Source organism: Acomys russatus, chromosome 1 (assembly GCF_903995435.1).
Source record: "Acomys russatus chromosome 1, mAcoRus1.1, whole genome shotgun sequence".
NCBI lineage: Eukaryota > Metazoa > Chordata > Mammalia > Rodentia > Muridae > Acomys > Acomys russatus.
Window position 1 is genome coordinate 9,188,168 of NC_067137.1, and position 26,943 is coordinate 9,215,110.

General features: G+C 47.2%; 1 protein-coding gene across 1 annotated transcript; it reads left to right on the forward strand.

Annotated features, from left to right (window-relative positions):
* The first annotated feature begins 143 nt into the window (after positions 1 to 143).
* On the forward strand, positions 144 to 25,354 carry Abcg5 (ATP binding cassette subfamily G member 5). Its single transcript, XM_051161070.1, has 13 exons — positions 144 to 478; positions 1,105 to 1,226; positions 6,516 to 6,652; positions 6,740 to 6,838; positions 9,238 to 9,370; positions 10,736 to 10,875; positions 12,253 to 12,382; positions 13,267 to 13,480; positions 13,582 to 13,787; positions 15,111 to 15,249; positions 18,288 to 18,473; positions 22,778 to 22,890; positions 24,829 to 25,354. The coding sequence occupies exons 1-13, from the start codon at positions 333 to 335 to the stop codon at positions 25,026 to 25,028; spliced, it is 1,965 nt and encodes a 654-aa protein (XP_051017027.1). The 5' UTR covers positions 144 to 332; the 3' UTR covers positions 25,029 to 25,354.
* Positions 25,355 to 26,943: the final 1,589 nt, after the last annotated feature.

Consider the following 26,943-nt stretch of genomic DNA (forward strand, 5'->3'; position numbering starts at 1 on the left):
TGACCAGACCAGTGCTCTCTCTCTCTTTCTTTGCTCCTTAGAGCTGGGCCAGCTGAGCCCTCCTTCTCCGTGCAAGCCTTTCTCCCAGCATTCCTTTCTGGCAAGCCCTCCTACAAACACGGTGTGTTCTGCCTGCTGTCGAGATAAGGACAGCCTGGCTAAAGGTACATCAGATAATGGCATCAATGACCAAACTGGTGAACTGCTGTTTCACGAGGGATTCCAGGACTGGGTAGGGTCAGACAGGGAACTCCCACTGGCTCCTCAGTTGAAGCTACTCTGGAGGTGGACAGGCCACTAGAAAATTCACTTGCACTTGTTTCCTGCTGGCCATGAGCGAGCTGCCCTTTCTGAGTCCAGAGGCAGCCGGAGGACCTCACATCAACAGAGGGTCCCAGAGTTCCCTGGAGGAAGCCTCTGTCATGGACTCGGAGGCTCGCCACAGTCTAGGTGTCCTGCACGTGTCCTTCAGCGTCAGGTAAGGAGACCTCACAGTGGAAAAGCTAGGCTCCCCACCCTCTCTGCTGCCTTTTCCCACTAAATGGGTGGATGGGCCTGGGGGTTTTGGGTTGCTTGTCTAGCAGAGCAAGGTGGAAGTTGGCAATGCTGCCAGCAGGCAGTAAGCAGCAACAGTGAGTGGCTCCTCCCTCTGCCCAGGGCTGGGCCTCCTCGGCACTAAAACATGCCCTGTCTGACGCCGCTTGCTGCTGCTTCCTACCAATTTTTCCTACACCGCTTCCTTGACTTGTCCAGCAACTGTCCTGTGCAAATGGAGAGGGCTTGGAAAGTGGGAATGCTGGGGGCACAAGGTAAAATGAAGCCTGTTGAAGGAATAAAGGGTTCCCCTTGAGAATAAACAGTGTGCACGTTACCATCTTACAGCCAGCCAGAGCCAGTGTTCGGAGCAGCCAGTACGTGGCAGCCAGCCCGCAGTCACTACACCTCCAAGGACTGCAGGGTAGACCGTAGAGGCTGAACTAGAACTGCCAACCTCTCCAGGAGCGACAGGGATGGGGTAGAGCTAGGTTGAGGGCTGGGACACAGGGGTCTGACCCCCTTCCTGGAGTCAACTCTGCCTTTGCCCTTGTGGGATTTACTTTAAAGCAACCGTGTCGGGCCCTGGTGGAACATCAAATCATGCCAGCAGCGGTGGGACAGGAAAATTCTCAAAGATGTCTCCTTGTACATTGAAAGTGGACAGATAATGTGCATCCTAGGCAGCTCAGGTAAGTGGCTGAAGGGCTTCTGTGCATCCAAGGAGGACTCTGGGAGGCCTGGCTTGCCTTAAGCCCTATGTTGAAGAAATAAGTTGAAGGTGTAGAGAGAGGCCATGTACTTTGGCTTCAGATGAAATCTAGTGGCGCGTCTGACTGTGAGTGGAACCTTGAGAAAAGTCCCTGGGAAGAGAGGAAGTCCCACCTGACCTGTGAGTGGTTGCTTGTCGTGCTGGGGATCAAATCCAGAGTCCTAAAGCCTTTACCACAGAGCCCAGCCCCAGATGTATTTTGAATTGGCATTTCCACATCTGGCAAGTTCTTGCCAAGGTGTCCAGCAGGCAGAATTTAACTCCTCCTCTTGATCCCAGTGGCCTTTTTCATTTTGATGGTCATCAGACGCACAGCTGAGGGTAGAGCATACTAAAAAAGAGTTCATGCTAAGAGCAGGGCTTAGCAGCACACGAGGTTTTCTTTTTGAGCCTTTCCCTTCAGGAGTTCAGCATCGTGCGCATGGCGCTGACCCAGCCATGTGTGTTCCCTGTGACTTTCTCTTCTTTCCAGGGGGAAATCTGAACACTTGGACATGACTTCCAAATTTGCTTTTGTGTTCTTGCATCCAGCAGTCTTTAGCCTCTCCTGTCCCTGCTAAGCCTATAGCTGCAAACCCTCATATTTCTAGGGGTACACTGGCCCAGAAGAGGGGCTCTAGGTGTTCACAACACTGAGTTATCCCTCCTGTATTAATTTGTAGGATTCTGTGAATCATAAACCCTCCTGACTGAGCAACTGCTCGCGGGGTGTGGGCATTTAGTCCACATCCACTGGCCTCGCTCTTCCCTAGAAACAGTCTGTGGTGAGAGGCAGGCGTGGCCCTGTTTGGATACAGCTGTGTGTGACACCCAAAGTTCTGTGACAGAAGCTTTCCCCACTGTGCAAACAATGAGAGGCCTTGTGGTCTAGTGGAAGATGAGAGGCCATGGAGGAGTGACCCTCTGAAGGGAATGATGGAGCTCTTGCAGTGTCCAAATGAGTTCTCAGCAGAGAAAGTTGATACCAAAGAAAACCTGATCCTGAATCCCGCTGGGTCCTGTCTCATCAGTCGCCCAGCACGTGGCGTCTCACAGTTCACCATGTGACGTAGCCAGAAGTCGGAACAGATGAGACTATCCCATCTTGAACTCTAAAACTCCAAGACTGTGGGTCAGCACACACACACACACACACACACACACACACACACACACACACACACACACACACACACTAGAACACCTCATTCATTCAAGCACACACTTCTACAAATTACCCAGCCTCAGGAGTCCAGTCTCAGGCATTTTCCTATAACAATACAAAACAGATTAAGATTTCCAGCCTCATATTGAATTCATGAGCATTCAGGCAAGCACAGCTGTATGACAATGCATTAAGATTAAGTGAGGGAGGGAGGAATGGGAGGATACAAGTGATGGGATAACAATTGAGTTGTAATCTGAATAAATTAATAAAATTAAAAAATAATTTAAGAACACACACACAAAAAAAGATTAAGTGAAACAATAATAATAGTAAATGGTAACAAACTCACTGACTGTCATAGTCTAATTGGGTTACTGTAAGAAAATAGTCATATACTGGGTGACTTCTGAGCAGCAGACTCACACCCAAGAACAAAGGTCGGACAGATCCGACGTGCAGCGAGGGCTGGGGAATTAGCTGTTTGTTACTATGGGCAAAACACTTGGCATAAATGATAGAAAGGAGGGAAGAGCTGTGTTGGCTCACAGTTTCTGAGAGATCAGTCCCACTGCAAGAGGCATGGCAGAAGAGCTTGCATCGTGATGAACAGTAAACAGAGAGAGGAGACAGGAAGGGATCGGACAAGACACACCAAGGAGCACCCCCCTACCCCCCGCCGATGACCCACTTTTTCCAGCTAGTCGCCACCTCCTAAAGATTCCAGAACCTCCCTAAAAGCACTGCCACCCGGGGATATAAGAGGTGGGGGTGGGGCGGCATTTTATATTCAATCCCTATGCAATTGTTTTCTGGCTCTAATCTCACATAATGGAAGAGTGTGGGATCTCTCCCAAGTATCTTATGTCTTAGTTAATTAACAGAATCACTGTGTGTGTGTGTGTGTGTGTGTGTGTGTGTGTGTGTGTGTGTGTATGCAAGTGCATGTTTGTGAAGGCCAGAAATCAACCTTGGGTGTCTTCTGTCTTATTTTGTTTGTGGGTAGATTTGTGTTTGTTTTTTTTGTTTGTTTGTTTGTTTGTTTGTTTGTTTTGTTTTGTTTTTTGTTGAGACAGGGTCTCACTATGTAACCCTGGCTGGCCTGGAACTTGCCATGTAGACCAGCCTGCTCTCAGACTGAGAGAGCTGCTTGCTTCTGCCTCTGGAGTGTCGGGCTTAAAGTTATATGCTACCACGATTGGCTTCCCATCTTGTTTTCTGAGACAAGGTCTCTCACTTTTACCTGGAACTTCTGGTTCAGTGAGGCTGGCGGGCAAGCCAGTGAGGCCCAGGGATTCCCCCTGGTTCTGCCTCTTCAGGGCCAGGATTCCGAGCAGGCACTGCCATGTTGGCTTTGTTTACATGGATTGGGGCTTTTAACTCAAGTCTTCATGCTTGCACAATGGGCAGTTTTCCAACCGAACCATCTCCCTGATCCTCAGCCGTTTTTTCTAAGCACACTTCTTGATAGTCTTCAGCCATCCGAAGCTGGGGGAGGGGGCGGGAGGGGTGTGCGGAGGGTCTCTGTGTGAAGCTGAGATGCTTCGACCTTGATAGTAGGTGTGTTAAACAGCTGCGGGGACAGACAGAGAGACAGGGCAGGTGGCAGTAGCAAATGCCAGTGAGGGGCCACGCACCCTGCAGAGGTCGTTGAGGCTCTGGTTAGGGCAGGCAGTGCTCATGGCTGGGAAGTCAGAACATCATCCTGCCAAGTTTGAGTCTCTCCTCCTTTTTCTTCTTCCTCCTCCCCCTCCTCTCCCCTCCTCCTCCCCCTCCCCTCTTCCTCTGTGTGTGGCACTGGAGGTTGAACCGAGTGCTCTTCAACTAAGTCGTTCCTCCAGCCCACGATTTGCTTTTTTTTTCTCCTAATACAAAAAAAAAAATGGTTTTATTCCTAAACTTTAGTTTCAGACAGTTTACAAATACACTAACTGTGATAATAAGGCTTTTCAACCGTGAAGCAGGTGAGCTAACACCCTAAGTACAGGCAGGGAAATGCTAAAGTTTCTCCACACGAACTATTCTTTTAATGTCACAGAAGAGAATCGCAAACAGACTATACAATACGCATGGGCAGAAAAGCCACAGAGTGGGACTCCTGAACACTAAAGTGTAGTACACAACGTATTGTCAACATTTACAGGGCTTACAAATAATGACATCTGAAAGCATGTTCCTTTAAGAGGATGCGTTCATTTTCCTTTCTGCTCCGGTCCACCTGAACATGTGTGCTAATCCCGAGTTTGGTGAGACATGGGTTAGGAAAGATGCTGGCTGCTTTTTTTGTTTTTGTTTTTGTTTTTCGAGACAGGGTCTCTCTGTGTAGCCTTGGCTGTCCTAGATTGCTTTGTAGACCAGGCTGGCCTCGAACTCACAGTGATCATCCTGCCTCTGCCTCCCTGAGTGCTCAGATTAAAGGTGTGTACCACCACACCCTTGCTCTCAGGTAGTTTAGAGCCTCCTGCCTGTGTTTGTTAGTAAGTCTGTTTAGCAGCCTTGGGTAAGAAAGCCAGAAAAAGTCTATCCTGTCTCCAGGGGCTCTGGGACCCCAGCTAACATGTGTGATGTGACTTTAGGAAAACAAAACAAGGGAAGCATGTTCATCTGTCACCTCAAGTACCAGACAGTTTCTACGCTAGAACTCTGGAGGAATGTTCTTGGTAGCAACTGGCTAGCTATAACCAAGTTTTGGTGCATGCCAAGGTCAATTTGCTTTCCCGCAAAGGCCTCTGAGCCAGTGTCTCTCACACTCTAACGCTCATGGAAACGTGTTAAAATTAAAGTCATAGTCAGTGGGTCTTAGAGTCTACACTTTCAGGTCTCAGACTACAGGTCAGAAGGCTCTGGCAATGTCATCTAGAACAGGTAGAACCGGCCAGTCCTAAAGGATCAGAAAGAAATTTATATCCTAGGGGCCAAATGCTTCCAAGGCTTTTCTATTATGAACTTGTATTTTTCTCTTTCTTTCTTCCTTCCTCCTTTTATTTTTAAACTAAAAATACATATTTATACAAAAAAGCCCACCTAGCCAGGTGTGGTAGCACATGCCTTTAATCCCAGCACTTGGGAGGCAGAGGCAGACAGATTGCTGTGAGTTCAAGGTCAGCCTGGTCTACAAAGTGAGTCCAGGACAGCCAAGGCTAACACAGAGAAACCCTGTGTTGAAAAACAAACAAACAAACAAATAAATAAATAAGCCAACTCACTAGTTTTCTACTATAAAAATTTATAAAAAAGATCTATTTGAATTAAGAGGCTTCATTTGCAAGGGGAAAGATTGAGAGACTATTAAAACTATGTGAATTCTTTTTAGTTTACCTAAATTAAGTAAACTCTGTTCTTCAGTGCTATGTAATGTGGCGTTACAATCCAGCAAGCAGTCATACAGTCCCGTTCTTTTCTTCTATGAACCAGGGCTTCTCTATGTACTCAAAAAAATTTTTTTTTGAGACAGGGTTTCTCTGTGTAGCTCTCACTGTCCTGGAACTTGCTAAGTTGACTAGGCTTCCCGAATGCTAGGATTAAAGCCATGGACCACCACTGCCCAGCAACTTGTATTTTTCTTAATTCGATTTTCCCTCCTACTACATTTATGTATGCGTGTGTGTGTGTGTGTGTGTGTGTGTGTGTGTGTGTGTGTGTGTGAGTGCATGTCATGTGTATATGTGGAAAGTCAGAGGACAACTTTTGGTAGTTAGTTCTCACCTTCCACCGTGTGCCTCTGGGACTGGACTCTCAGGTCCTCTGGCTTGGCTGCAAGTGCCTTTACTGTCTGAGCCATTCTGTATAAATACAAAGCATCTTCAGACTTGGATTCCAGTCCTACCATTGCACCAAGAGCAAGTCACCAAATCCAGAGGACACCTCCTCGTGGTGTTTAGTTTCTGTTACTGGGCTTGTCACTCAGAGGACAAACTGGAGATACTTATTTAGACTCTGGAATTTTGGACCCAGGGGGCCATGGAGAGGCACAATTAGGGTCCCATTGAGGCATAAAGGCCTTGGAGAATTGGCCCACTTTCGTCATGAAGAGGCTCCTGCAGGGTCTTCTCTTGTCGCCCCTAGGCTCAGGCAAAACCACCCTGCTGGATGCCATCTCCGGGAGGCTGCGGCGCACAGGGACCCTGGAAGGGGAGGTGTTTGTGAACGGCCGCAGGCTGCACAGGGACCAGTTCCAAGATTGCTTCTCCTACGTTCTGCAGGTGGGCACGTCCCTGGCCCTGGCCTGCCCCCCACTCTGGGCCCCACCTCCGGGGCTCTGGTGACCCTGATGTCCCCCTTTCCTGCAGAGTGACGTCTTTCTGAGCAGCCTCACCGTGCGCGAGACGCTGTGCTACACAGCAATGCTGGCCCTGCGCCGTAGCTCTGAGGACTTCTACAAGAAGAAGGTACTTAAAGCTAAAGCGGAGTGAAGACCACTCCCCAGGGGACAAGATTTGGTCCCTCAGCCGCCTCTCCTCTGGCCACTGCTTGGCCCTCCCATTTTTCGTCTTTGCTTCCACCCTTGTGTTCTGCTCCTAAGTGGCAGCTACATGAGACATCTGCACACCTGAAATGTGGCCAGTCCAAGCCAAGCCTGGTCTGTTAGAGTGCTCCTCATCCATCATGAGGCTTCAGGGACTGGAACTCAGGTAGCCAATACCCTTACCCACTGGGCCATCTCATCTTGAAGGGGCCTCACACAAAGGAGACAAACTATGGAGTCATCATTCTTTCTAGGTTCCAGTATGTTTGTTAAATGTTTGTTAAATCTCCACTTTGGAGATAGCTATAAATAAGCCCACCTTGACCTTAGCTGGAAATAATGCTTAGTTCAGTTTGTACCGTAAAGGCCTGGGTCTGCTTCTGCTTCCCCAAGTACTGGGATTATAGGCATGCCCCCACAGTGCCCTGCCTCAGAGAATTTTGATATTTAAGGCTTTTAATGGCTCCCGGAAAGATAATGGTGGTAATGTAGTAACCAGGGTGCTCCTCTGGGGCCCGGGGGACCTTGACACCCAAAGTGTGTGGAGCAGGAGGAGCCACAATTGTGGAAAACTCCAGCTCTCTGTTACCAGATCTGAAAGCTTTCTTTCTCCTTTTTCCAGTTGTCCTTTTTGCTTCCCAAGTGCTTCCATCGCTACCAGCAAACTCTCTAGCTGCACAGCCAACTCTACCGTCCTTTCAGTAACAAGAGAATTGAGTAACACTTGTAGTTTTCCTATTTCATCTACTTTTTGTTTCTCAGACCCCTTTCATATCCACTTGCAACTTTTCCAGTTGTTCAACCATTCTCTCAAACTTTTCTGAAATGAAATACAGGAAGAAGACCAAGAGCAGCAGCCTTCATCTTTCTTGGAGTGTTCTGTTCCCCACCCCACCCCACCTCACCATACCCCTGCAGCGCCTCTCTGGGCTCTGGCATTTATTCCCTCTCCAGAGTCATTAGAATTAAACTATCTGCAGCTAGCAAAGGGCTCCTCTGTTTGCACAAGGCAAATAGTCTTCTGCTTCTGCTTCCCCAAGTACTGGGATTATAGGCATGCCCCCACAGTGCCCTGCCTCAGAGAATTTTGATATTTAAGGCTTTTAATGGCTCCCGGAAAGATAATGGTGGTAATGTAGTAACCAGGGTGCTCCTCTGGGGCCCGGGGGACCTTGACAGTCTGAATCAGCCCCATATCTCACACCTGAGATTAAAACAAAAACGTATTTATATAACATAACTGAATTTTTAAAGACACCAAAACTTTCCACTACAACTTTGCATCTTCTGTGGGCCAGGGCTTCCTTTATGCTGGTGACTTTGGCCCCTCCCCTCTGGAACTCTGCTCCACAGTTATACCCTCTTTTCCTGCAGTCATATTGCAGGCATTTTTTCAAAGAAGTGCACTGGTTTCTTTTCCTTTCCTTTCCTTTCTTTCTTTCTTTCTTTCTTTCTTTTTCTTTCTTTCTTTCTTTCTTTCGTCTCCCCCTGCCCCCAATTTTGAAAGGGGCACAATCTCATTAAAAGCAGCTTGGAAGAAATTCTCTGCTATATTATTCCAGTTTCCCCTCTGCTTCCCTCGGACTGCGGGGAGGGAGGGGGAAGGGAGGGGAGAAGCAGAGGCAGGGTTTTCCAAAGCTCTCTGGGGGCTGCAATAAGCCGAGTAGGGGAAGAGGAAAGGCCTTCTTAGGAGTTGAGGCTGAGAAGCGGGGCTTCAGGGAGCCGCAGGGCGTAACTGGAATGAAGGGAACTAGAGACCTGGAAGTGGGGCTGTGGGTTATATGTTGGGTCCTCTTTGAAGTCTGTCGAAGAGATTTGAGTAAAGATTGGAATGGCTTTTAATTACTTTTGAGAGCTGGATTATATTCCTTTGATGTGGAACCACACTGTGACCGGTCCCTTGAATCTCCAGGACTTTTTTGGGCTACAAAGGGGATATGGGGGCCACTTCAAACTAAATTGGATTTTTTTTAAAGCACAGAAAATATTTATGATAATAAAATTTCAAAACCCAAACACTTAACATAATCTATGTCATAATTATGCCTTCGGGACATGTTTTTCTCTGATGTAAGAATAAGCAATTTTTTTTTTTGTCTCTATGGGGACTTAAAAACTCTTATTTAAATCCAACCTATTTATTATGTATTAAACCAAACTGGATTTTACCACAATGGACTTTTCTCCCCAGGGTATGTTGAGTCTGAACGTGGCCCTTGCTCTCTAGAGAAGAGTTATCTCCCCTGGAACATTATCAGACCATAAACTGAAGTATCAGCCACAGTAACAGGTGACAGCCCTGGAGTGCTGTGTCTTTTACAGGTAGAGGCTGTCATGGCGGAGCTGAGCCTGAGCCACGTGGCAGACCAAATGATTGGCAACTATCATTTTGGGGGGATCTCCAGTGGTGAGCGGCGCCGAGTCTCCATCGCAGCCCAACTCCTTCAGGATCCCAGTAAGTGAGACACAGGCCCAGGAAAGATGCCACCAGGGTCTCTTCCATATGTCTTCAGTGCTTGAGGACCTTTCCTCACAGTCCCCAGTGAGAAAAGGTTTGTGTAGGATGAAAATCCCAGAGGTTTCCAAGTGAGAGGCCCCAGTTTCAGGAAATGCTGTGTCGTTCATTTCCTGATAAGAGTCTGTAACTTGAGAAAAAACCCCAAATTAACACAGTTCAACTTGATGGTGACGTGAAAACGATCCACACTCACTTAGACTTGGAATTTTGATCTTTTCTCGGACTAATGATAAATGGTAGCATACATTCTTCCATGATGCTGGGTAGCAGCAGTGAGCCACGCTCCTGTTGGCCATGAAGGGGAACCTGGGGCTACAGTGTGTAGTGTTGCCAAGCTATGATGCTCAGCAAGTTGGATGGACATTAGGTGTGCTAAATGCATCTTCAGCTTATACCATGATTTCACTTACCCATGGGTTACATTGCTTGCTGGGTCACTAGGACCATTTGCTCTGATACCTCATAAGAGTATCCCGTTTGTGCATCTGTGGTCCACCAGAGACTTCCATAAACAGGAGGCGCAGCCTGCCCATCCTGACTTCTGAGAACGGTACTACTGTGCCCTGCAGAGAAGGCCAATGAGTTCTGGTGTGACTGCAAGTGTTTATGAGTTGGCAGAGTGTATATGCCATGGGGAAGGGGCTATCAAGGTGAGGTGGCCAGTCTCCTGCCTCCCTCAGCCTGGTTTGGTCATTCTCCCAACCTGACAAACCTCTTACACGTGCCCGGGAGAGGGCACTTTGTACCTGGGTTCTTTCTTTACTCTGGGGTAGAATAAGCCTGCCTCTTCTGATGGCGCTTGGTGAGGAGATGATAAAAAGCCCTTGTCACTTTTTGGGTAGACATAGCTATAAAGCTCCTAAAGAACCCAGCGCCTTCCTATCCACCATCACCTCAGACTTTCTTTCTTCTGTTGTGCTAAGACCACATTAATACTAGAGAGTACCCAAGTAGGAAACGGGGTTGGGCTAGGTGAACGTTAGCTACTCTTCTTAGCTTCCCCAATGTCGGCTCGCCAGCCTTGTGCTCTACCAGTGTCCCCTGCATGGAGCCCAAGTAGTCCAGAGCACGAAGAGGCCTGGTCTGGTCACTCTCCTGTCTCCAGGTGTGCTCCAGAGCTGAGAGCTGGGCCCTCCCAGGTTAGGGTCTTTCTCCAGGGCTCTGGCTGAAAGCCAGTTTCCATGCAGCTACGCAATTTGGATGGGGTGCAGCAGCTCAAGGAAGGACCAGTCGGGATACTGAGTTGTGAGCACAGAGCAGGCTGGGCAGTGGCTCAGACGTCTGACCCTTCTTTGCCGGCAGAGGTCATGATGTTTGATGAGCCAACCACAGGACTGGACTGCATGACCGCGAATCAGATTGTCATCCTCCTAGCAGAGCTGGCTCGCAAGGATCGAATTGTGATTGTCACCATCCACCAGCCTCGCTCTGAGCTCTTCCATGTAAGGGAATGCATCTCTTGTCCTACTCAACTCAGGAGTAGGAGTATGGTGTTTTGACCCAGGGATGACAGGGTAGGATAAGGAGCACACCCCAGTAATTAAAGGGCAAGGGGCCTGGTTCTCTTAGTACCTAATACATGACAAACATCTTGTATACACTAGGTCACTTGGCCCACCATCATTTAGTCCACAAGGCAATCCTGGGGCCAAGAACCCACATATACACTTCACAGAAGAAAAGAGTACAAGTTAAAAATGACTCAAAATGGAGCCAGTATCACACAGTTGGCAAAATGCTGCCACCAGCAGCTTGGAGAGATGGCTCAGCTGGTAATGCGCTTACTGTATGCGTTTGGATTCCCCATGCCTATACAAGCTGGGCACAGAGGCGCATGCCAGTGATCCCAGTGCTGGGGTGGGGGGCAGAGACAGGAAGGCCTTTGGGGCTTGTTGGCCATTCAGTCTAGATGATCCATGAGTGCCAAGTTCAGTAAGAGACACTGTCTCAAAAGTAAGGAGGAGAACAATTGAGGGAGACATTTGATGCTGATGTGCACGAGCTCACACACACACATGCACATATACACACATAGAGTGGGGAGGGTGGAGGGGAGGAGAGAGGGAGAGACAGGCACCTGGTAATGGCATCATGGCCCAGTTAGCTACTAAAGCTCCATTTTACAGATTTTATCCCCCGAAGAAACTTCACTTAACCATTATTTGTTTGTTTCATAGATGAGGATTTAATATTTCAAACACAAATGGCATACTGAACACCTCAGCTTGCTCATGGTCAGCTCATGTGATGCTGGGGCTCAGAACCATAAAGCAATACCCATACACAGAGTTAACACAGGCTGGGAGGCAGAGATAGCCTCCCTTTTCACCAATGGACACCCGCTACACACACACACACACACACACACACACACACACACACGGCCATGGCTGAGGTAACAAAGGACTGCTTGGAAATGTATTTGCCACAAGGACATGGTTACCTGTCTTAGAGATTCTATTGCTACAAAGAGACACCATGACCATGGCAACTCTTCTAAAGGACAACCTTTAATTGGGGCTGGTTTACAATTCAGAGGTTTATCCATTCTCATCATCATGGTGGGAAACATGACGGCATGCAGGCAGACATGGTGCTGGAGAAGGAGCTGAGAGTTCCATATCTGGAGTCTGGATCTTCAGGCAGAAGGAAGAGAAGACAGTGAGCCACAAGGCCTGGCTTCTGACACCTCAAAGCCTGCCCCCACAGTGACACTCCCTCCAACAAGGCCACACCACCTAACAGTGCTGCTCCCTGTGAGGTCATGCGGGCCATTTTCATTGCCGAGCACACACTAACACCATCTGTTGTCCAACCAGCACTTTGACAAAATTGCCATCCTGACTTACGGAGAGTTGGTGTTCTGTGGTACACCAGAGGAAATGCTTGGCTTCTTCACTAACTGTGGTTACCCATGTCCTGAACATTCCAACCCCTTCGATTTCTACAGTAAGTGTACTTTTTTATGTTCATTATCAATGCTGTTTAGACATATTTTTAAAAGATTTATTTATTATGTGTACAGTATCCTGCGTGCGTGTGACCCAGCAAGCCTGAAGAGGGCGCCAGATCTCATTACAGATGATTTGTGAACCACCATGTGGTTGCTGGAAATTGAACTCAGGACCTCTGGAAGAACAGTCAGTGCTCTTAAGCGCTGAGCGGTCTCTCCGGCCCTAGAATATTTTTAAAGTTTTTATTGTTTCTATGTGTGTGCCTCTCCTGTCACGTGCACACACACATTTGTGCCATGGTCTATATGTAGAGGTCAGGGAACAGCCAACCAGACAGGTTGGTGCTTTCCTTCTGTCGTGTGGATTCTAGGGATGAGAGTGGGGCCATCAGGCTTGGTTGCAAGTGGCTTAACCTGTTGAGCTATCTTGTGTGCACTCAATTTTCCTAATCTTTGATTTCTGCCCGGATGGCATTGGCTGTTCTAGGTTTTTGTTTTGGTAAGTTTTATTTTTGCTTTTGTTTGTTTTGATGTTCCCTTTATTTCTCAAAGAGTTGATCTACTAGGTCAGTTAACTTGCCACTACTGACTCACCAGAGATTAAGGTGGGGGGATTTTCTTTCAGACCATCAGAGTGGAGTTTCTGAGTCCTCCCAGGCAGTCCTTATGTGATTCTCATAACCTTTCTGGATAACTTTAGACATTTAAATGTAGCAAGGTGGTCTTTAACAAAAAGTGCTTTCTCTGGTAGATAGGGAAAAGAAGTATTGATGAACCTGTATCATTAGCCGTTGTGTGTGTGTGTGTGTGTGTGTGTGTGTGTGTGTGTGTGTGTGCATTTAGAAACCCATGAGTCATATCTTTTGTGGAAAACTTTTAGTGGACTTGACGTCAGTGGATACCCAAAGCAGAGAGCGAGAAATAGAAACTTACAAGCGCGTCCAGATGCTCGAATCTGCCTTCAAAGACTCTGTGATCTATCGCAAGATTCTGGAGAATATTGAAAGAACAAAACACATGAAAACCTTACCTATGGTCCCCTTCAAAACGAAAGACCCTCCCGGAATGTTCTGTAAGCTTGGTGTCCTCTTGAGGTAAGAACCTTGTGAACACAGCTGAGGCCCATTTTAGGTCTTTACAGTCATTGACCAATAATGAAATAAATGGGATTAAAACTGGCTCATTTGGTTTTCAGGAGAGTAACGAGAAACTTGCTGAGAAATAAGCAGGCGGTGGCTATGCGTCTTGTTCAGAATCTGATCATGGGACTGTTCCTCATTTTTTACCTTCTCCGGCTCCAGAACAGCATGCTAAAGGGTGCTGTCCAGGATCGCGTGGGTCTGCTGTACCAGCTTATAGGCTCCACCCCGTACACTGGAATGCTCAATGCAGTGAACCTGTGTAAGTAAGTGCCTGTGTGGGGAGGTGAACCCGTGTAAGTGCCTGTGTGGGGAGGTGAACCCGTGTAAGTGCCTGTGTGGGGAGGTGAACCCGTGTAAGTGCCTGTGTGGGGAGGTGAATCCGTGTAAGTGCCTGTGTGGGGGAGGTGAACCCGTGTAAGTGCCTGTGTAGGGGAGGTGAACCCGTGTAAGTGCCTGTGTGGGGAGGTGAACCCGTGTAAGTGCCTGTGTGGGGAGGTGAACCCGTGTAAGTGCCTGTGTGGGGGAGGTGAACCCGTGTAAGTGCCTGTTTGTAGGAAGCGCACCCCCCCCCCCAAATCTATCCGCTCCATAGGTTGCCTTCCAAAAGCGCACCATTATAAAAAGGTATTTCTATAAGCTAAGCCTGCCCCTCCCCCAGTTCTCCACGGGAAGGCGATCGACTGTAGGGTCACTTTGGTACAAGTAGTACACCAAATGGACATCTCTGAGGGTTGAAGAATCCAGGGCACCCCAGGTGATGGTGGCGCAGAATTTAGAAAGAATTTTTCCTACAGCTCACTCCTGTTGGACTAGGATTTTTTTTTTTAGTTCACTGTGGACTCGGTTTCCATGCTGGATGCTGTTTTTGGAAGAGCCAGTGCCTAATTTTGTTTGTTTGTTTTTCGAGGCAGGGTTTCTCTGTGTAGTCTTGGCTGTCCTAGACTCGCTTTGTGGACCAGGCTGGCCTCAAACTCAATGATCCGCCTGCCTCTGCCTCCCGAGTGCTGGGATTAAAGGCATGTGCCACCACGCCTGGCCAGCGCCTAATTTTTAAACCCACTGGGGACTCAGAGGCAGCACTGCCCTGCCTGGTGCTGCAGTTTGCCTCAGAACTATAGGCATCGGAGGGATTTTCAAAATGAAATAGCAACTGTAGGGAAAAGGGAAGTTTGGTGCTTCCGGAAGTTGGCCCTAGATAGAGGTGAGAGGCAAGGACAAGACTCTGCCTTTACCAGACTTCTCTGGCCTCTGGGAACCGATGCCGCCTGTCTGCAGGCTAAAGTGGGCACAATATTCTGTAGGAGAGGACAAGGGGCCTCAGGCCACTCACCCACACCCCTTTTTGTGTGCTTTATTACCTTAGAGAGAAAAAGTAAAGTGTGGGGTCTTGGCTACCACACTGCCCCCAGGTAGTGTGTAGATTCTTGAGGTGGGAGGACTTCTCGTCCTTCCACGATTATGGAACCTGCCTGGCGGCCTTCTTGATCCAGCCCTGACAGACCTCGAGTGCTGCTTGGGTAGCCTTTCCTCCTCCCTTAGCGGTGCAGTGACTGACGGTTTTGGAACATGCCTTTTATGCCAGTTCCCATGCTGAGAGCTGTCAGCGACCAGGAAAGTCAGGATGGCCTGTACCGGAAGTGGCAGATGCTGCTGGCCTACGTACTGCACGCACTCCCCTTCAGCATTATCGCCACAATGTTGTTCAGCAGTGTGTGTTACTGGTAAGGTGGCATTCAGGGGCATCCGGGCCAGGCTCCCCACGATAGGACACACGGAAAGGCAGCTAGCTAGTGCTTGGATCACTCCACCCATGTCTAGTGCAATGACCTGCATTTCAGGGCACAAGTTTTACTACAAACAACCCCACAGAGGTCTGTACGGGACCCAAAAGCAGGCCAGCATGGCCATGCCAGGACTATGACAATGTCCCATGCTCTGAGGATCTGGACTACAGAGCAGTGCTCACAAGGAGCCAGGACCCAGCTGCAGGACCCAGCTGCAGGGCCCAGCTGCAGGACCCAGCTGCAGGGCCCAGCTGCAGGGTCCAGCTGCAGGGTCCAGCTGCAGGGCCCAGCTGGCCTCCTGAGGCTGCAGCAGCCCCTCAGCCTGAAGCTAATAGACCTGGATGTTATTACAGTTTGGAGAGCCCCAAAGCAAGAGATGTGCATGGGTAACAGAAAGGGGAGCTGCCAGGCTGGGGTGTAGCAGAGCACTCACCTGTTATGCCAGGGCACCATGGTGCCAGGATTCAATGCCCGGGACCATAAAACCCTCCTCTCACCTTCAGGAACTGAACAGGCTTGAGTAAAAACAGCCTTGGTTCATGCTTGAATCTGGGCGAGTGGAAGGCTGGGGGACATTCATCAAGTTTTCCAGGAAAGAAGTTTCCAGCACACTACATCCAGGAGGCGACACAGGTGTCAGTCTGAGACCTAAGTTAAGGTGGAGCACTGAGGAAAAGTAGGAAGGAGGAAGGACAAACAGCACAGGGCTACAGAGGGTAAGGGAGGAGTTACAAGGATGTATATGCACGTCCGTGTATGTGCATGTGTGAGTGTGTGCATGCAGGTATGTGTGCATGTGTGTATACATGCGCACGTCTATGTGTGCGTGAGTGCACACAATGAGCTATAAGCTTGTTCAGTATCAGTACGGGGTGAAGGAGGTAAGGCGTGGCACAAGAAGGTCATTGGCATCTTCTAGAAAAAGAGCTTCAGGAGTATAGTGGGATGCCATCTAGTTTACAGGGGAGCAGGGCACGAACTATGGGGAGCAGAGGGGATACGGGCTGGGATAGGATAGGATGGAGAGGCACAGGGTGCCTTCCGTGTATATTTCTGTTGTCAACTTGTTGTCACTGGTGACCGTGCATCTTAAACTCTTGTTAGGCTTGGGGGTCCACCAGTCTACTTGGGGAGCAAGGAAAAGAATGAGTCCCACAACTGCTGGGCTTAAAGAAGGGTTGTTGTAGAACATGGTAAGGAAAACCATGGAGAAATGTTTGAGGATTTGGGGTGTAGCTCTCTGACAGAAGAGTTTCCTAGAACCCCGAGTTCCACTCTCTAGCACTGACCAATTAGCATGCAAGCAAACAGACTCTGAGCAGATAAAAAGACAGCCCAAAGTAGTTACACCCAGTTACGCATACAGGGATGTTAGAACAATGTGGCATCGGGGGTGCAAGTAGGCCCTGTCACACTGAGCAAAGATGGAGGGAAACTAGACACACACACACACACACACACACACACACACACACATACACACATATACACACACACGTACACATACACACTCGTACACACATACACATATATACAGAGGCAGGGAGGGAAGGAAGAAGGGTGGAGGGCAGAAAGGAGGGAGGGAGGGAGGAGGGAGAGCCATAAATTGGGGAATAAGTTCTCTTCCTGAGAAGGGAGAAGAGAATGAAATTGAGGTGCTAGAGGAGGAAGTACCGTAAAGCAGAGGCTTACGACAGCCACGATGACCTCCCACTGGACCCCAAGATGTAAAAAGAAAGCCTTAGGGGGCCCCAAAACCAGCTAAGTCAAAGTGGCAAAGTGGGAGAGTGGATCCAATTGGCATGGTGGTATGCATGTTCACTTCTGATCCTGGAGTGAGCAGGGCTCCGGGTAGGGCAGAGGTGGGTGAGGCGCTGAGGCCCGGAGCCCTGGGGACATGCGGGCTAGCGGAGGCCACACTTGAAAACCGATGCCTGGATTCTTGGAAGGGGAAGATTCCGAGCACCACTGAGTGTAAGACACAGTGAGTGACTGAGGAGGCTAGGAGAGGGAGACTGCTGCCTCAGAGACATTTCTGTGGATAGCTTATTGAGAAAGTTTAAAGAGACTGAGGGCAAAGACTGGGGTGGAAAGAAGGGTCCGTGTCCTCCTACTGTAAGACTGTCAAACGTGACAGAATGTCTAAAAGCCAAAAGACTATGAGGGAGGAAACAATTAACATAATAGAAAACCACGGTGATTTGGGCAAGGGAAAGAGGACCCTTTAAGTCTGGCTGGGAGAGCACAGATGAAGCACTCTACAGGTGGACTGATGGCCTCCAAAGTCTAATGAAAGCTTGAGACACACTACTGGGGCTGCAGCAAATGTGGCTCAGTCGGTACAGCGTTTGCCTAGCATGCATAAAGCCCTAGGTTCAGTTCCTAGCACTGCATTAAAAAAAAAAAAAAAAGCTGCCAATTTGATGAAAGATGTATGCAAGGAAAGTACACAAACACAGGTTAGCTTGTTTGCAAGGACGTGACCAGGGCTTTTAGAATAGAAGACACTAGTGGGACTGGGTGGGAGAACAAAGTAGGAAGGGACTTCATGCTGGCAGTAACCCCTACAGACTATAGCACAGGGATATGGCTTAGGTAGTACCGTGGGCGAACCCTCAGCATCAGGGTGGGAAAGGCAGGACAAACACAGTTATTTATGAAGAGACGCCAAGAGTTCAACAGCCCCACATATGCCAGCCCGTTTGATTGTTGTGGAAGCAATGTAATATTTTGCTACTTACGAGAGCTAAGAGAGATATAACAGGCAATTCACAAGGAGCTGAAGTCAATGGAGACAATCCTGGTGATGAGAGGGCTCAAGTGTCGGCTTTGTTCCAAAGAAGACAAAGCTGACAAAAAGCGGGATGTGGTTTGCCCGGCTAATTCCACCCTCCACTAGCCCGCAGGAGGCAAATGTGGTCTTTTTCTTAAATGATAGTGCCTGCAGAGAAAGCTACTGACCGGTGTTTTTCTAGGACTCTGGGCTTGTATCCTGAAGTCGCCAGATTTGGATACTTCTCTGCTGCTGTGTTGGCCCCCCACTTAATTGGAGAATTTTTAACGCTTGTGCTGCTTGGGATGGTCCAAAACCCCAATATTGTCAACAGTATAGTGGCTCTGCTGAGCATTTCTGGGCTGCTTATTGGATCTGGATTTATCAGGTAAGAAGAAATGATCCTAAAGATTTAGTCTGGCAGGGTTCGTGGTCCAGGATGATCACCTAGTGCTGACTGGGGCGACTGCGAGGCTGAGTGGCTGGCTCAAGTTCTTACTTTGTAGCCTGGGCCTGCTTCTGCTGCCTGCCAGCCTTTACTGCCTTAGACTTTGAACTGTTCACTGTTTGTTAGTAAGACGTCTTTTCACTAGAATTCAGGCCACAACAAGGTGAGCACATCCCTGGTGTGACTCTCGTGGAACAAGTGAGTGGAATAAACCACAGGAAACAAGCCAGCTTCCCTAGGAAACCCCCAGGCCAACTTACAGCCAAGCAGTGTGCACACTAGCTCATGTCTACCTGTAAAAGCAAGGCTCTAGTCCAGCTCTCGGTCCCCATTTTTAAACATATTTATTTTTATTTTATGTGTATGTACCAGTGCCCGCATGTTTGTGTGTGCACCATGTCTGTGTCAGTGCCTATAGAAACCAGACGAGGGCAGAGGATGCCTGAAACTGGAGTTATAGATGGTTCTGAGCCGCCGTGCAGATAGTGGGAAGTGAACCAGGCTCTCTGCAAGAGCAGCCAGTGCTCTTAGCTGCTGCTAAGCCATCTCTTTAGAACCCTGTTCCATAATATAGGAGGATGTGGCTTGCCCTGCTAAGAATTACACCTTCCTCCCACTAGCCAGCAAGGATTTACTCACAGGAGGCAAGGATGGGTACTCTGGACTTAAAATCAGTCAAGTAAGGAAAAAGCCACTAGGATAAAGTTCTACTCAAGTTTAGCGGACACGTGTCAAATGTTAGCACTAAGAATCTCTGGATGATGTTTAATTTCTCATCACATTTCATTTTATAACTTTTATATAATTTATCATTTTATAAGCAAGAGCACACATACGTACAACACACGTAGTTTTAACAATTAGTAGCAGAAAGGGTCAAAGAATGTAAAGAGTAAAATCTGTCCAGGCAACGCTGCATGAGGGATCCAATAAGTAAACTACAACCTAAGGCAATGTGATGGTTTTGTTGACGTAGCTAAAAGGGCTGGTGAGGTGGCTCAGTGGGAAATGTGGGCTTTGCAAGCATGGCGACCTGAGTTTGGGCTCCCCACACTCACATTAAAGTCAGGCATGGCCTGTAGCCCCAGCACTTAGCGTAGTGTGTTCAGAGACAGGAGGATTGCTGGAACCAACCTACCCACAAACGACAACCTTCAGGTTCAGCAGGAGACTCTGTCTTACAGGAATAGGGTGGAGAGAGAGACAGAAGAACACATAGTGTCTTCCTCTGGCACACACGAGCACACACATGCACACATGTACACATGCACACAGCCCCCACATACCACAAAGTCAAGTAAGGAACAACAAAAAGTGGGCATCTATTTTTTTTTATATATTTACTCAATGCTTTATTGGTCAAATAGTTGTTATTTTCACACATTTTTTCCTTTAAAATTTTTTTAAATTAATTTATTCATATTACATCTCAATTGTTAGCCCATCCCTTGTATTCTCCTATTCCTCCCTCCCTCCTGCTTCCCCCCTACTCCCCTCCCCTATGTTTGTGACTGAGGGGGACTTCCTCCCCCTATATATGCTCTTAGGGTATCGAGTCTCTTCTTGGTAACTTGCTATCCTTCCTCTAAGTACCACCAGGCCTCCTTATCCAGGGGACGTGGTCAGAGATGGGGCACCAGAGTTTGTGTGAGAGTCAGATCTCCTTCTCCACTCAATGGTGGAGAATGTCCTGTCCATCGGCTAGTCTGGGTAGGGGTTCGAAGTTTACTGCCTATATTTTTCTTGGCTGGTGCCATAGTTTGAGGAGGACCCGAGGACCCAGATCCGCCTGTCATAAAGTTCCTCTTGTAGGTTTCCAGGACCTTCTGGATCCTTCTATTTCCCCATTCTCCCAGTGGGCATCTATTTAAACATAAGATCATACTACTGTGGCCAATGGATGTACGCATACTCTCTTCCCACTGAACAACACAGTGCAGACGGCTTGTCAACAAACAACACATGGCTCCTCCCTCTTGAAAGCCAAGATTTCTGTGATAGAATCTTATTCTCGCCTTGAGCCTTCCACTTTGTCCCTCTGTCACCTGTACAAAACCTGCCTTCTGGCCCCAAGGCAGAAGATGCTCCCTCTGAAGCACTCCCATACACACACATACACACATGCACACATGCACAGCCCATTAAGGGCCATATTACATCACATCCTGTCCTTAATATTTAAGGCTGTCAATCTTGAGAGCAGCGGTTTGTCCCATTTACCACTACAATCCTTCTCAGGGACCAGCCCATGACGGTGAGGCAGTTAAACTTGCAAAAATCATTGGCTGGATTGAATGGATAAATGAATGACTTTCCTTGGGCTGCTCCAGGGGTCAGGCACTGGCCACGTTGGTTTCCTTTCAGACATCAAGTATAAGTGCCTGTGCCGAGGTATGTCTTGTGTTTATCCTGGTACACAAGGAGAGATGAGGACATCCACTTCCGACCTCAAAGAGGCCTCACACACGGCAGGACAGCCCACCTCTCAGCCACCACCCTGTTCAGGTCTTTTTATGTCATACCTAAATTTTTTCCACAGCCTGCTCTCCCTCCTCACCTTTTTTTTTTTTTCTTTTTCTGTTCTTAGTTTCCTCTTATTCTGGTCCATTCTACTTGTTGGTGCTACAACCATTTAAAAACAATATCTCAACTGGATCTTTCCCATGGTTAGTCAATGTCAGCTCATTTCAAGGCCTTGAAAATACTGTCTCCACTGCCAATTCCAAGCTCACCTCTCTCTCCTCCCACTTCACCTCCTCTGTTCTATCCTGAGAACCCTCAGGCCCAGCAGTGGCCTTCTGTCCTTTCTTCTCCCTAGGTTCTTCCCATGTCCCCACCTACCCTTCCCAGTCCACAGTCTCTCATCTTAGAAGACTGCCAGTGACTGGAATCCATGGGGCTTGGGGAGCACTGGGAAGAAGTGGGACAACAAACAGGAATCGTAAGGGCATAGCAAGCACATGATACTGGTTGTGTGCTCTTGGTACCAATGGCTCATTTCTGGATATGTTTTTGGTATTGAGGATATATGTTCTATGTTCCTAACTGCATTATGAGTTTTTTAGGGATAAGACACCTTTTTTAAAAAAATCAAAACACCTAGGAATAGAGTCTTATAAAGAGAAATTATTTGATAATGCATTTATGTATATAAATGTTTTGCTTGTGTGTATGTCTGTGTGCCTGGTGCCCAGGAATTCAGAAGGGGGTGTTAGATTCTCTGAACTAGAGTTATGGATGGTTGTGAGCCACCATGTAGGTGCTGGAATTGAACCCAGGTCCTCTGGAGGAGCAAAATGTGCTCTAAGTGACCGAGCCATCTCACCAGTCCCACAGTAGACTTTTACTAATACAATGCATATTGCTCCAAGAGGGAATCAATATTGGCAGGAAGTTTCTCCTGAGACCAAGTGGAAAGGAGCATGTTTTTCACAGGGATAAAGAAAGGAACAAAAGGAAAACAAACAAACAAACAAAAATCCAGTGAAAAACTTCTGCTTGCAGCCTCCAATTTTTCTGAACTTTGTACTGTCTTGTTTTTTTTTTTTTTTTTCAAGACAGGTTTCTTTGTATAGGCCTGGCTGTCCTGGACCAAACTTTGTAGACCAGGCAGGCCTTGAACTCACCGAGATCCCCCTGCCTCTGCCTCCTGATGCTGGGATTAAAGGTGTGTGCCACAGCACCCAGCTCTTCCTTATTCTAGTCTTGTTCTGACATTACCCTGGGGACCTTCAGAGTTTTGCTCAGTCAGATGTCAGATAAACTTCCTCTAATGTGCTATGTGCTGGGTGTGCGGCTTCTTGCATGTTTATTTAAGTAATGGAGGAGGGAGAGAGAGAGAGAGAGAGAGAGAGACAGACAGACAGACAATGGTCACGAGAGGCTCATCACTATACTGAAATGGGCTGCCAGATAGAGATTTAAAATGATGGAGCACCACACTGACTTGGAGGATGACTGAGATGCCTTTGGAAGAGTCATGTGGTATGAGTTTCATAAATATACTACACACACACACACACACACACACACACACACACACACACACACACACATACACACACACATCACCAAAATGTTAACAGTTATTTCTGGGTAATGGTATTTGTTTACAATTTTCAGTGTTATTTGAAGATTTTGTATAGAAGATTATATTTAGGTTAGAATACATAAAGAATGTTAATTTTTATTTAGTAGGCTATTTACTAGAACCTATTAAATTTTTTCTTTTTTCTTTTCTTAAGAAACATAGAAGAAATGCCCATTCCTTTAAAAATCTTGAGTTATTTTACATTCCAAAAATACTGTTCTGAGATTCTTACCGTCAATGAGTTCTATGGGCTGAATTTCACTTGTGGTAAGAATTCTATATTACAATATTCTTTTTATATGTTGCTCTAAGTATGCAATTTTCTAGGGAAATGCACTTTTGGAAGAAATGCTATAAGTGCACGTGTGTACGTGTGTACATGTGTGTGTGTGTGTGTGTGTGTGTGTGTGTGTGTGTGTGTGTGTGTGTGTAGGCCAGAAGTCAACCTTGGGTTTTGTTCCTTCACAGCTGCCTTCTTTCTTGTTTGAAACAGTCTCTCACTGGGACCTGGGCTCTCTGATAGAGCTGGGCTGGCCAGCAAGCCTCAGGGATGCACACCTCCCCGGTTCTGGGGTTACAAGTTGTGTGCCGCCATGCCCATGTTTTATGTGGGCAAGTCAAACTCATGTCTTCTTGCTTTGGTGGTCATCACTTTACTAAGCTATCTCCTCAAATTCCTAGAAATGTTGCATTTTCATAATAAATTATTTCAAGCCTTGATTTGAAATAAACCCAACATTTCTCTTTTAAAACAATTTTAGAAGATATTTTAAATTAAATACTTTTTAATATTTTTACACATATAGTTTATATTATTACATATATATACAATGAACCACCTACAGAAAGAAGAATCATGAACAACCAGGAATTATATAAACGTTATGTTCTTAGTGTTTTGGCTATTTGTATTTGGCAGCCTTGAAGAAAACGTCTTTCCTATCTTGGTGTGTCTAAAATTGAATGTAAATCATATCTCATCATTATCAACTTTAAAACATCTATCTAGGCCTGAAAACATCTTAACCCCTAAACAGTTAAGCTTAATTGTAAAATTAAACTATCTGGTCTTCAACCCCATCAGAGACTTGAGAAGGAACAAAACTAATTGCCTGAGTATACAGGGAGTTATAGGTTAGTAGCTTCCCAAACGAGAAGATGACAGAGAGAGTTTGCTGCCTGAGCAGTCACCCAAAACTCTCTATAACGTTGAAGCATCTTCTTCGGCCTTCTGGCTCAATATATCTGACATATTTGTGAGGCAGGTACTGTTGAGGACTTGCTTACCCTGCAAAAGGGCAATTATGGATGCAGGCAGAGTCGATGGCCAAACTCTGCCAAGATATTTATTTATTTTGTCTGTTTTTCCTATATGTATGTATGTGTGTATGCATGCTGTGAGACGTACGCACGTATGCATGCTGTGTGAGGACCTGATTGCTGGTAGAGTGCAGAAGAGGGCATCAGATCCCTTGGACCTGGAGTTTTACACAGCTGTAAGCAGTGAGTGGGTGCTAGGGACCAAACCCACATCCTCTGCAGGAGAAGCGCTCTCACTCTGAGCCATCTCTCCAGCTCCATCCCATTGTCTCTGATTTTTAAAGAAAAATATTCAGTGGTCCAGTTCGTCTCCTGTGGTCAATAGCTTCTGGGCACTCTTGATGTTCCTAGGAAGCAGCAGCCGGCACAACTGCCAGTGTACTGTAGGTAGGCTAAGCTCCTATCTACTGAACACACCAAAGCAGGCTAACGTGGCCTCCTGTTCCACAAAATGTGTAGAGAATACAGATCGTAAACCCAGTTTTCTATGGCAAAAGTCAACCACTAGTCCCATGACAGGGCAGTGGGGACACAAGTGCCAGTGGCTGCTGGAAATCCCAGTACATGGCAGAGTTCAGTGGTTAAATATGGTCACATGACAATGCCAGTTACTTTAGGATATTTGATGGCAGGCCAAGATCAGAAATAGGGTAATGGATAGATTCCCAAAATACAAGCGAATGCTTTTCCATCTTCAAATCAAGCCAGGGTCCCTGAGACTCACTCTTGCTTCATATTTCACTGTTAAGTCTGGGGTCGCAAAACATTGTGTGTCTGTCATGAAGAAGGGTAGAGTGCTGAACCCTTTCTGAACATCAGGGAACTATTCATGAGTGAAAACCTGAAGTTCATCAGAGCTGCCACTGTCAATCTTTCTCCCAGCAGGAGACTCCAGCTCCAATACCTCTACGGCATATAACCCTTTGTGCTCCATCACCCAGGGGATCCAGTTCATCGAGAAGACCTGCCCAGGCGCCACATCCAGGTTCACAGCAAACTTTCTCATCTTATATGCATTCATCCCAGTTCTCGTCGTCCTAGGGATAGTGGTTTTTAAAGTCCGGGACTACCTCATCAGCAGATAGCCAAGGTCCCGGCCAGGAAAGGGTTTCATGGGCAGCTGTGCCTGTGTGGACCACAGAGACGTACCGTCTTCGAGCATCGCGATTCCATCTGTGACCCTTGAATCTACCCACATCCCCAAGTGCAATGAGAATGGCCCAGAGTCCTTTGCTGTTCCAGCTTGTGGGCAAATGTGGTCCTTGGAAATTATGACTGACCTGGTCCAAAGATGTAAATAATAACAGTAATTCATAAACCTATGGGACATTAGTTTGACTATGTGTTTTTTCTAGACACAGAAAAATAAGCCCGTTTTAAAAATTATGTTTACATTTGATAAAGAATTTTATAAAACAAAAATGTGTACAATTATTGACTGAGCAATACAGAAAAAAGTTCTGGGTTTGACTGAGAGAGCCTCCTACAGAAGGGGGTAAGGAGCTTCCATTGCCATTTAACCCCCCGCCACACACACACATATGCACGTCTGCATGATGGGCCTGGGTCACCCGACCCCATCACGCAGCTGCTGGACAGATGCTGGTGAGCAGGCCAATACACCAATACACAGCAATGAGACTTGAGGAAGATGAAGGTTGAGTGCCACATATCAAGGCAAACTCCTGAGGGATGTTTGCTATTTTTCACATTTAGCATAGCTTGCCTTTTAAACTTAAATGGAACTGGACAGTATGACCAACAATGAGCTATGTCAGTCTGGAGAACAGCTTCCTGCCCCCCCCCCCCCCCCCCCCCCCCCCCCCCCCCCGCGAAGGAGGACGGCCCCACCCACCAGGGATTTATGCTCCTGAGTTGTAGACAGGAAGGAAATTGATGACAACAAACATGTACGCACAGTGCATACTTGCTGGGATGAAACGATGGGTGTGGGCTATTAAAAGTGAAGTCTCTGCTAGCCGACGGATTCTTCCTCATTGATCTGCAGGCAGTTCATGAACAAGTCTGAAATGTAATTCTCTCAGTGTTACTATGGTAACTAGGAGCAAGGCTCTCAGAGCGAGCACATGAACTTGTTCCGTTACTGTGACCTAGCTTGTAAAGAATGATAAATTATAGCACTTGAAATGTCCCCCCATTGCAGTAAGAAGGGAGCCACAGTGAAAGCCTATTGCTTAGACCTGTATTTAAGGATCTGAGGCATCAGTACATTACCACTAGAGTCTTGTCAATTTTTAATACAAGGCCTGTGACACCAGTGATTATGGTGTAATCGTTACACAATGCCTTACAGATTATATATGTCACATCAGTTATAGGCAGTCCTAGAGATGATAATCTACTCAAGTAGTTCAAAGAGAGTCCCACAGGAGCCTCTTTTGAAATCACTGATTTCAACTTACTGAAGATACAAGGTAAGTGCAAGCAGCTTCTATTATTCATATGCAGATGAATTTCATTCTAGTTCAGGCACATTTGGAAAATTGACATGTGCGTGACTTCAAGCTATTAAATGTTAGCGATCGCACCCTAGAAACACTGTGGCTTTTGGCACCTGACAGCTTGTGTCTCAAGTCACAAAACAGATGGTGATGTAAGAAAATCAATTTACAGAATGAATGTTCCTGTTACTGCTGTGGCCCAGCGTGTTGGTGTCACCAAGGTGCTGGCCCCAGGAGGGCTTTCTCCACAGCACAAACATGTGTCAGAAACTCACTGAACATGGTTGTCAGATGTCAGAACCACGTACAAGACCAACAGCCCCCAGACACCTGTTTCATCAAAATGACCCGATGGTGGCTACCCCACCCACACACCCCTCACCAGCCTTCACATTCTTAGTTAATGGGCTTACTCGAGGCTGTGCCCACAGCTTGTGAAGAGTCATGCAGGTTACAAGAACAGCTGACTAGTGATAACGGCCATACTAACTCAGAAATGGTTTCTTCTATGTGACGCCCACCTGGAAGTCATTCCGGA